General features: G+C 60.7%; 1 protein-coding gene and 1 long non-coding RNA gene across 2 annotated transcripts; one reads left to right on the top strand and one right to left on the bottom strand.

Moving 5' to 3' along the window:
* The first annotated feature begins 1,221 nt into the window (after positions 1-1,221).
* On the top strand, positions 1,222-6,249 carry IL12RB1 (interleukin 12 receptor subunit beta 1). Its single transcript, XM_086862966.1, has 15 exons — positions 1,222-1,722; positions 2,090-2,204; positions 2,284-2,453; positions 2,536-2,687; positions 3,155-3,197; positions 3,312-3,422; positions 3,501-3,583; positions 3,662-3,887; positions 3,980-4,150; positions 4,231-4,332; positions 4,420-4,560; positions 4,644-4,787; positions 4,919-5,015; positions 5,089-5,170; positions 5,271-6,249. The coding sequence occupies exons 1-15, from the start codon at positions 1,677-1,679 to the stop codon at positions 5,676-5,678; spliced, it is 2,091 nt and encodes a 696-aa protein (XP_086719092.1). The 5' UTR covers positions 1,222-1,676; the 3' UTR covers positions 5,679-6,249.
* Positions 6,250-6,346: 97 nt separating this feature from the next.
* On the bottom strand, positions 6,347-7,293 carry LOC111940323 (uncharacterized). Its single transcript, XR_002869472.2, has 2 exons — positions 6,492-7,293; positions 6,347-6,383 (listed from the first exon to the last, which is right to left on the bottom strand). It is a non-coding gene; the product is annotated as an uncharacterized LOC111940323 (long non-coding RNA).
* Positions 7,294-10,845: the final 3,552 nt, after the last annotated feature.

The raw sequence follows: 10,845 nt of genomic DNA on the forward strand, positions 1-10,845 counted from the left end.
TGGCACAGCCTGGGGATGGCACAGCATGGCATGGGACCCACATGGCCCAGAGCTGGAATGACACAGCACAACATCAGACAGGAAGGCTTGGGGCTGGCATGGCATGGGGCTGGCACAGCAGATGGCACGGGGCTGGCACGGCATGGCAGGGTGTGGGGCTGACAGGGAACGCTACATTCTGGGTTTGGCACAGTCTGCCTGGCTCAGTACAGCCCAGTATGGCACAGTCTGGCACGGCACGGCACAGCATGGGGCCTGCACAGCACAGGACAGCCCAGGCCTGGCACCGTCTTTCTGGCTTGACACAGCCCAACACAACAGCTCTGGCACACACAGGATGGCCTGGGGCTGACACAATCTGCCTGGCATGGCACAGCCCAGCATGGCATGGCCTGGGGCTGACACAGTCTGCCTGGCATGGCACAGCCCAGCATGGCATGGCCTGGGGCTGGCACAGCAGGGTGTGGGGTTGCTTGGGAGCTTGGTGTGACCCAGCCCAGGTCTGTCCTGGAGAGTATGGCCTGGGGCAGCGCTACAGTCCAGCACAGCCAAGCCTGGCACAGCATGGTCCAGCATGGCACAGCTTGGCATGACATAGCACGGCCTGGCCTGGTTCAGCATGGCTCAGCCCAGCCCAGCCCAGCCCGGCCTAGCCCGGCCTAGCCCAGCCCAGCCCGGCCTAGCCCAGCCCAGCCCAGCCCAGCCCGGCCCAGCCCAGCCCAGCCCAGCCCAGCCCGGCCTAGCCCGGCCTAGCCCAGCCCAGCTCTGCTGTTTGTTGCGGCACAGCAAAGCCCAGCACGGTCCAGTTTGGCACGGCACAGCTCGGTGTGTACCCCCAGCCCGGGCAGGGCAGAAGGACACACAGGGAGGGCACACGGAGAGTCAGGAGGTGCCGGGGGACCCTCTGTGCCCCCAGCCCGGCCGTGCCCACGCTGTCCCGGCACGGGGACACTCCCGCCACCGCCGCCCTCCGGCCCCGAGCGAGGGCCACACAAGGGGCCGCTTTCTGCGGGAACAAGGGCACTCTGTGCACGGCCCTCGGTGCCACCCGGCTCCACCGTCGCGGGTCACCCGCGCCGTCACACGGCTCTGCTGCCCCGGGGCCACCGCGCTCTCCTGCCTCAGAGCCGCTTTGTTCTCGCGGCGCAGGGAGCGAGTGGCTCTGGGACAAACACAACAGACCCCCCTCCCCAAAAAAAATAACAACACAGAGAAACCCAACCTTGGAGCAGCCGCTGGAGATTCACCCACTTACGGACAGAGGACCAGAAATACGCTGTGTGCAAAAAAAAAAAACCCAAAAACCCAACCGAAAACCCCAAGACTCATCTTTCGCTTACCTTGCGCTTCTCGCCGTGCCGGGACACGCGGCGGGGCCGCCACCGCGGGGCACAGCCGGCCTCATCCCGGCAGCCGTGCCGGCAAAAAAAGGGGGATATTCTGGTTGCTTTCTCTTTTGTTTTTGGTAAAAGTGGGGCACGCTCTCACATCTGGGGCTCTGCGCTGCCTGGGAGCGGCACGTTCTCGGTAGAAGAGGAAACCCCAAGCGCGGGAAGCTGCGCTGAGCACCGGGGCTGTCGCCACGCCCGAGAGGGGCACCCGAGGGGTACCGGGGGATCGGGCAGCCGGGAAGGGCAGCGGAGCCCCGGATCCGGTGTGGGACACCCGGCTGGGCGATGCTGGGGTGGCTGCTGGCGGCGCTGGCGGCGCTGGCGCAGGGCGGTAAGTGCTCCTGCGGTGCTGGGAGATGAGAGATAACTTCAGAAGACTTTCAATGAACGATTTGGGGGCGATAAGACCTGGGGAGCTCACGGAGAGAGATGGAGATACTCATCCAAAACCACAGGGAGGGGGTAAAGATGACGATTCCCCCTGGCAGAGGGCAGGAGTCGGGGCAAATGGCACCGGCCAGCGCCGCATCACCGGGGAGGGGGAACACGGGGGGCTTGGGGTGAGAATCGCTGCTGCAGCTGCTCTGATTCCCCATTTGAACAACGTGGCAAGCGGGCAACAGCCACACCACCGCTCCCTCCATGCACGGGATGGAGTTTGGGATGCAGGAGCCTCCAGCCGCTGCCCTGTCCCGCAGGCACCGTGGCAGCCCACGACATCTCCTGCTGGAAGAAATGCACCAGCAAGCCTTTGCACTGCTCCTGGCCTCCCCTCGGCCCCGCCGGCAACACCTCCTACATCCTGAACTTTTGGTGAGTTGGGCAGCGCGGCGGGGAGGGGGAGCCCGTGGGATTTGTCCCGGATCCCTCCCTGTGCCCGCTCCCTCCCCAGCTTTGAGAAGAACCGCAAGTGCCGCCGGTATGGGGTGGGCACGGCCACCAACTACAGCCCTCCGCATCGCCAGCTGTACATGCTGGACAACACCACGGCCTGGGTGGAGGCACGCTGGGGGGAGCAGATCCACAAGACCCCCAACCACACCCTTCACCTTGACAAGGCTGGTGAGTGCCCCGGGGACCAGGCTGGCAGCCAGCACCGGCACTAAAAACTGCCAGAGCACCCAAAAGCACCTCATCTTTCCAGTCAAACTGGATCCACCTCCTGATGAGATGCTCTTCTCCAAGACCGGTGGCAAGCTGAGGGTGCAGGTGCCACGGCCACGGTGCCAAGGCCTGGAGCAGCCGGCACAGCATGAGGCTCGCTTCTGGAGGGTGGGAGACAGCAGCTGGACACAGGTAAAAATGTTCTTTGCTGGAGCTGGCAGTGACTGACAGGGGTCACCGTGGCAGCCCAGGGAGTGTGGGGACTCACTGATGTCAGTGTCCCCCCCAAACCCAGCTGTGTCCCATCTGTTTCACTGCGTTATGAGCTCTGCCTCGTCCTCTGGCCGTGGGATCCTGCTGCTGCCCCTAACAGGATTCTCTGGGATTACACAGACAAAACCCCAGATTATACTAATGACGACAACCGATCAAATCTGGATGCTTGTCCCCAGCGCAGCTCTCACAGCTGGGGACCCCCCATCCCTCTCAGTTGCTGCCAGGAGGGTCCCAGGATTGAGGGAGTCCCTGGCCACCATGTCCCCTGCACTGTTTGGCCCTCCCAGCCCCTGGGGTGTTTGGGGATCACAGGGCAGCACTGATGTCCCAGTAAAATACTGGTTTTACTGGGTGGGTGTCTCCATGCCCTGCTGTCTCTACAGGTGACATGTGAGACTGTGATGGGGACAGGTGAAAATGACTCAGGTTGGTTTATCCTGTGGGGTTGTTGGGGATGCTCCCCAGCCAGCATCCCGTGATGGCCAAAAGCTGGGGAAAGGAGGAGCGACCCCCCCAGCTGACCCTGGCACCCCTCTCTAGTGACCTGTGTCCTGGGGGTCAATGGCACCTTCGTGGTCCAGCTCCGGCACAAGCCTCCCCACTGGAGCAGCTACTGGAGTGACTGGAGCAGCAACATCTCTGTTCCCGAGGGTGAGGAAGAGGAGCCTGGGGAGATCCCAACAGCTCCCAAAAATGTCGAAGGCTCAGTCAGGCTTGTTCCTCCTGCAGAAATCCTGAGGAGCCCGGTGCTGAGCCATCAACTGGGCAAACTGGGGAGAGACGGGCAGCGGGTGCTGAGGCTGAGCTGGCAGGTACAGCAGCATCCCTGGGGGCCCTCCTGGGTGTCCCCCACGATTTCATCCCTCGAGTCCCCCCCTTTTCCTCCCCAGCCAGTCCTCAAGGAGCAAAGGGATGTCACCTACAAGCTGGACGTCCACATGTTGGCGTGTGACTGTGCAGAGTCAGATGAGGAGGACCCTGTGGAGCTGGGCTGGGAGGTGACAGAGCACAACCTCACCCTCTCCGGGGCTGAATACGAAATCCTGCTGACCGCGGTCAATGCGGCGGGGCCGGGGCCGGCGCAGCAGCTCCGTGTGCCCGCAGAGCAGCGCGCAGGTACCCGCCGCTCTGGAAATGCTGAGCTCCCCTGGCAGCCCTCAGGGCGTTATTTTTTCCAGCTACCCCGATTTTCCCCCGTTTCATCCCAGATCTCAGGTTCAAGGAGATCAGCGTGGCCGGCAGCACCGTGACTGCGCGGTGGGAAGCGCCGGTCCCTGGCGATGCCTTCTGCTTCGAGCAGCAGACGCCGCCGGAGCCTCCGAAACAGGGAATCTGCTCCCAGCAGGAATTCCCTGCCCACAGCATCCACGTGCAGAGAGGCAAGGGAGCGCCCCAAGCCCCTCGCTGTCCCCACACCCGGGGTCAGAGGGGCTGAGCAGCACCCCCGGTTCGTCCCCAGGAGCGCTGGGAGCGCCGGGCTGTCACCGCCTGGCCGTGCACGGCAGGGACACGGAGCGAGGCTGGGCCACCTTCGCCTTGTGGCACCGCTACTCCAGCAACGGTGCGTGAGCGACCACCGAGCATCCGCACCCGACTGCGCTCCAGAAGGGGCGCTCCTGAAAGAATCCCCCGGTTTTTCTGAGCGCAGATTCGCTGCTCGTGCCCGTCAACATCAGCAGCGGGGACGCCGCAGTTGTGCTCCGGTGGAAGCCGTCCCCCCGTGCCGCCTGTCCCGGAGCGCTGGACAAGTACCTCGTCTGCCATGAGGCTGAGGGGGACAACGCGAGCTGTGAGTGGGGACCCCCGATCCCCGTGGGGCAGGAGGAGGGTGCGGCCCACCAGACTGCCCCAAGGTTGGTTTTGTTTGCCCAGACAGTGAAGTGGATGCCACGGCATCAAACTACACCCTCCAAAACCTCCAGCCTGGCACAGCCTACAGGGTGGGTGTTTGGGAGGTGACAGAGGACAGCGAGAGGACCTGCAGTGCTTGGTGGCACTTCCAGACCAAGGGGCTGGGTAATGGCTGAGAGTCCCCGGTTCCCATGGGGTGCTCTCTCTCTCTACTGTGTGCTCGCCCTCACCCCAAAACATCTCCTGTGTCCCTGTTGGGGACAGGAATGCCACCAGCCAGCCATGCCTGTCCCCAGGTCCCCGGGGAGCAGCGTGGAGAAGCAACCTGAATTACCTGGGCATCTCGCTTGGTGTCCCCGCCGCAGCTGCCATCTACCACCTGAGCAAAAAGAGGTGACAGAGCACCCTCGTCCCCAAAGCCGCTCAGCCGCTGTCACCCACCCCTCACCAACCACTCCCTCCCCAGGGCTCGCCGCCTCCTCTTCCCACCCCTCCCCAAGCCCGTGGGCACCAAAGCCATCCAGTTCTCGGCGGACGAGATGAGCCAGGTGAGGTTTAAGGTGCAGGAGGGGGCACATCCCACAGCCCCAAACGCCCATGCACAGCCCTGGCTCGGGATGTTCCACCCCAAACCCACCCAACCCTTAGGGCCAGCCCCGAACAGGTCTCCTGGAGCCCTCGGAAAGGTTCAGCCCAGCCGAGCTGCTGCTGACGGAGCCGAATCCCAGTGAGGAGAAGCCTGACACGGCCACCGAGAGTGCGGTGCTGCTCCCCGAGGTGTCGCAGGCCGGCCCAGCGCTGGAAACGCCGGCGGCAGCGGTGGCGTCCCCGCAGGGCTGCGGGGAGGAGCTGCCCTTCGCCTACCGCCGGCAGGACACGCTGAGCCCGGGGGGATCTCCAGCCTCCGGCAGCAGCACCGGACACCCACCCGGAGAGGAGGAGGAGGAGGAGGAGGGGAGGCAGGGGATGCACCAGCCGCTGATCCCCATTGCCCTGCTCATCTCGGACAAACCCATCATCATCAGGGATGAGGAAGGATGGGATCCCGTGCCGTGACCATCCCCGGGCTGGAGCAGCAGGAAGGGCACGGGGGTGTCCCGTGGAATGCGGAGTGTCTGTGTGGGATGCTGAGTGCCCAGTCCGTGCGTGGCACCGGCACTTTCAGGGGCTTTTCTGGTTTCCAGGACACGGAAGGCGATGCCTCTGGACGAGGCATTGCACCGGGACAGGTTTTGGCCACGCTGTCTCCACCTCAACCTTTCACCAGCGATAAAACCCAAGCGAAGGCGGCTGCAGCGTCTGGCCAGGACCGAGGGTATTTCCATGGCTGACTGGGGAGGAGAGGCAGAGCTTCATCCCAGCCGGCTGCTGCCTCTGGAACCAGTACCGTGGTGGGGACTCAAAAAGCCCCAGCACTAAACACCAGATACCTGCAAAAAACTTTTAAAATGTGCAAAAACTAAAAGAAAAAAAAAATTAAAAAAAAAAACAACACAAACATTAAAAAATTTAAACAATTGCACAAAGCAGCAGGGCTGAGATGGTTTTTCCTGGCCTGACCCGAGCAGATTACAGCAAGGATTTAGAGGCGAGGTTCAATCCACTGGAGGGCACAGCGAGGCAGCCGGGATGGGGGTCCATGGGGGCCCCCCCAGCCCCCTCCAGTGGGGCCACGCCGCCTCCTCGGGCCTTATCTGGGACAGGACTGGAGATGAAAAGCGATCTGTGGTTTTCTCTGCCTGGCGCGGCGGTGTTTACTTGCTGAGATGGCAAAAAAAAAAAAAAAAAAAAAAAAAATCTTAAAAAACCAAAAAGCTACGTGGGTTTAGTACCACGGGGAAATGCAGCCGCGGTGTCTCTGCCACTGACGTTCTGTCTCGCTGCTGCTCGTGGTTCCACTCGCGTTTCGCAAAGGATTTCGCTCAGATCGCGCTCGGTGCAACCGCGGCGGTGCCGAGCGGAGACAGAACCGGGGCGGCTCCTTCGGACAGACCTCGGCCAGGCACGGCTGGGGATGCATTTCTGGCCATTCCCAGCGCTCCAGGCATGAGGCGGCTGCGGTGCTGTCGCTCCCATGGCCGGGGGTCTCATCCGGATGGGCACATGCGGGACCCCCAGCTCCGTGCCAGCAGTGCCACCGCTGTCCGGCACCGCGCGTCCAGCCCGGCTCAGCTGCTGCTGGAACCACGAGGTGGCACCAGCCCCACGTCCCCACGGCGATTCCAAACTTCTTGGCAGACCAAATCCATCGTTCCCTCCCCGCGAGTGTCAGGAGTCTGTGTCAGACCCCTGTGCCCGGCAACTTTGCGCCTCCAGCCCCCCAGATCCCTGGGGATGGGCTGGAGGGGGAAGGTCTGGCATCCTGCCGCGCAGAAGCCCAGCGCAGACATCAGATTTAGGGATTTTGTTGGGATTTGGGAGACGCCAGGCTCACTCCAGAGCACTCCAGGCACATGTGGAGGAAGTATCTGGTTACTGGCGAGGAGGCACACTCGGGTTCCAGCCCCGGCCCCTGTTTACAGCCGGGTTTGGGGACCAGAAGGCTGAGGGAAAACAGCGAGGGTCACTGAAAGCTCAGCACGGTTGGGTGGCAGCAGTAAACACATGGCCCGGCTCAGGGCCAGCGCTGATGCCAGTTAATCATTCCAGCTCTTGGAACGAGTTCACAGCAGGACAGCCAGGCCCTGCTGCTGCATTAAAAACACCCTGGGCAGGGAGGGGACACGAGACCCCCCTCAGTGCCCCCATGGGGTCACTCCCCAGGGATCCATCCCATCCCTGGTGCCGCTCACAGCCCCTCTGATGGCTCCAGGGCCTGTCCCCACCAATGGCTCTGTCCCCAGCAGTGGCCCCGTGCATTTTCCCCCAGAAGTGTCCCAGTGCTCTGCCAGGAACGCGGTGCCATGCATGTGCCCAGGAAAACTAATCAAGCCAGGCTTGCCAATTAACGCTAGAGAGCGGCTCAGGACTTGCTAATTAGTTTAAATTTCACAGGACTGGTTTCCAAATGAGTCCCCAGGCGCCACGCTGAGCTTGGTGACCCAAGGAGAGCTGCCAGGCCAGCTCTTGCAGCCAGGATGTGACCTTGCTGTTCCTCTACCCCAGCACAGCACCCAGACGTGGCACAGGGCACGGGCAAGGCCTGGCAAGAGCCACTGCCACCCACAGCACGAGGACAACTCGTTACACCCAGCAGGGCATCCTTCCAGGACAGCTCTGGGATAAACAGCCAAAATCCATCCCTGCAGGGGAGACAAAGGTCAGCCCAGTGCCATTAAGATGCATCAACCCCAAAATCACTCCATGGGGTCCCCTTTTCACACCCAGTGGTGCCAGCACTGCCCCCACACCTCTGGTGACAGTGTCATTTGCTGGCACGAGAGTGAGGCATCCCTGCCCTAAAGGGAAAACCCTCTCTTGTCCCTATTCTCACAGGGTCCCTGTGCTGTGCTCCCAAAAGCAAATGGCTCTGGGGACATGTGCACATGGATTGACCTGGCTCCAGCTGCTCTTGTGGAGTGGAAAATTCAGCACTGCACCCCAAGGCAGCAGGTGGGGCAGCCTGAAGGAGCTGCAGGGAGATGGTGGCAGTCTGGGGATTTGCTCTTGGCTCCCTGAATTTATAGAATCACAGGATCATAAAAGTTGGAAAAGCCCTCTAAGATCATCGAGTCCAGCTACTAATCCAGCACCAGCACTAACCCATGTCCCCAAGCGCCACAGCCACACAGCTTTTAAATCCCCCCAGGCCTGGTGACTCCAGTCAGTGCCAGTGCTTGACAACCATTCCCATGAAGAAATTTTTTCTAATATCCAACCTAAACCTTCCCTGGTGCGACTTGAAGCCATTTCCTCTTGATTTTGGGGGATGTGATTTCAGAGATAGAACATAAAATAGCCAGAGGGGTTTGCTACAGCCCCATAAACATCAGGTCTTGGGGGGTCTGAGCCCTTGAAGTAGGAGAGGGCCCTGCAGGCCCAGAATGAGATTTTACCACCACATTAAGATGTTTTGCTCCCAGCTTGAGAAGTCTAACCTATTTTCCAGCCTCGGGGAAACAGCCCTGCAGAGCCACACCCTGGCATTAACACGGGCAGAGGAGAAGGTCACAACTCTGCAACCCCCTCCCTCATTCATCCCTTTCCCAGCCCCTTCCCTCGTCCATACATCTCTCTGCCAGCTCTTTCCCTGCACCCAGCACCATTTCCTGCTCCCTAAACCCTATCCTGGAGAAGAGCTGATGCCAGTGAGGAGTTTGAGCCCAGCCTGACCACCAGCCGTGGCCGGGAGCAGGATTATTTGCCGGGCAAAAAGCCATCGCTGCCACCACCTCCACAATGCCACCCGCTGCCAGGCAGATTAGGTGACTTAATCCCTAAGCAAACAAACTGATCCCTGGGATCTTTATTATTATATTTTAAGCAGAATTCAAGAGCTGCAGGCAGCTCATCTCAACCACCCCCCAAGCACTGCAAAGCCCCCCTGGGCAGGATACCCGACAGTTCCCTGAGGTAGGAAACCTCTGAAGCTGGGGAGCTGAGGCTTTTCCTCCCTAAAAAAAGCTTCTGGGATTCTTCTCCCCACCCCCAAAAAAAAAATCCCCAAGCATTTCTGGCACAGGCATCCCAGCAGGGAAGGGGCTGCAGGGCCCACAGCTGGACAGACGGACACATGTGGACAGAGAGCCGCCAGCCGCAGCTGGGCCCAGCTTGTTTTGAAAGTCACGGGTATTTCAGAGCTGGCGTTTTGCAACCATTCGGTGTCACAACAACAACAACAACTCGGTTCTACTTCGCAAACAGGCCCCGGGGCCGCCCCGGCTCTTTCCTGCTCACGTCAGCTGCAGCAGCCTCACCCGGGCCACGGCTGTTTCCAAACCCAGCCATGGAAAACGGCTTGAAGCAGCAGCGAAAGTGAATATTTCATCTTTTCCCACCACCGAGAGGGGCTCGGAGCTGCCCTCGGGGCGGCACTGGATGCTCAGATCGCTGAAATCCCCGCCGGGATGCTGCGAGCCCCAGCTCGCCAGCCGGGAGAAATGGTTGAAAAACCATCTCCTTCCATGGCAGGAGGCATTTTCCTCCCTGCAGTTTGAATATTCTCGGATGGCTGCTCGCAGCCCCAGGGGCAGCTCAGCCCCTGGCACGGCCGAAGCTTTCCAGGCTTTGGCAGCTCCAAAGCAACAGCCATTGAATTATTGGTTTGTTTTGTTTTGGGGTTTTTTGGGTTTTGGTGGGGTTTTTTTCGTTTTGTTTTTTATTTCAACGGAAACTTTATAATAATAGTAAAAGAAATCATAATCTCGGGGTGTCGGGCGGTCGCTCCCCTGGGTATCGGGTGATCCGAAGGGGGAGGACGCTGCGCCCTTATCGCCACTCGCGTTCCCTGCCCCCTTGGCAGCGGAGCCGGCCAGAGGTTTTGCAGCATAAACATATTTTGCTCAAGCAGACGGCCAGAGTTGAGCTAAGGACAACTCGATAACCAGAAAGCCCCCAAAAAATCGCCTTTTTACAGCAGCCTCCCCCATCTGTCTCATCCCAGCAAGCTGCCAGCCCAGCTTTGCAGCGATAAACACAGGACCAAGAGCAACCCCCCTTCTCGCAGATCCCCTCCCAGGGTGTTTACCGGCTCTCTGCAGGCAGATTGACTCTCCCTCATTTTTTTCACACGCCAAAACCGCCGGGAAAGCGGAGGGAACCGGCTGGAGCCCCTCCGGGACCGCCCTCCCCACCGGCACTGCCCGGCCCAAGCAGCCGGGACCCCTCGGGCTATCGCTGCCTCCATCGCTGGCCCGGGATGCGGTGGCATTTACACAGCTGCTCAGCAGGAAAATCCCTCTCCCTGCTCCGCATAACCCCTCGCGTTTAAAGATAACCTCCTTCAGGCTTGCTGATGAGGTTGGGAGATGGGGAGGGGGCTCGCTGCAGGCTGCTGGTGATGTGTGGGCATCCCTGCGAGCTGGCTTGGAGCCTTCTCCCCCCAAACCGAGCTGAAGGGGTTTTTTTGTTGAAATCAGCTCTAATTTGTTGCTTCTTGCGGGGTGATAGGGAAGAAAAAAAAAAGAGCACAACCCGGTTTCTGAAGACTTTGAGGTTGGGGCGTGGGAGGAGGGATCAGAGCCGTGGGGTTTGACGAGGCTGCCCCATCACCCCTGAGGAGCAGGGAGGTGACAGCCCCACACTCGTCGCCTCTCAGCTGGGGCCAGCTGTGTCCCCACTGACC

Source organism: Cyanistes caeruleus, chromosome 25 (assembly GCF_971803275.1).
Source record: "Cyanistes caeruleus chromosome 25, bCyaCae1.hap1.1, whole genome shotgun sequence".
Lineage (NCBI taxonomy): Eukaryota > Metazoa > Chordata > Aves > Passeriformes > Paridae > Cyanistes > Cyanistes caeruleus.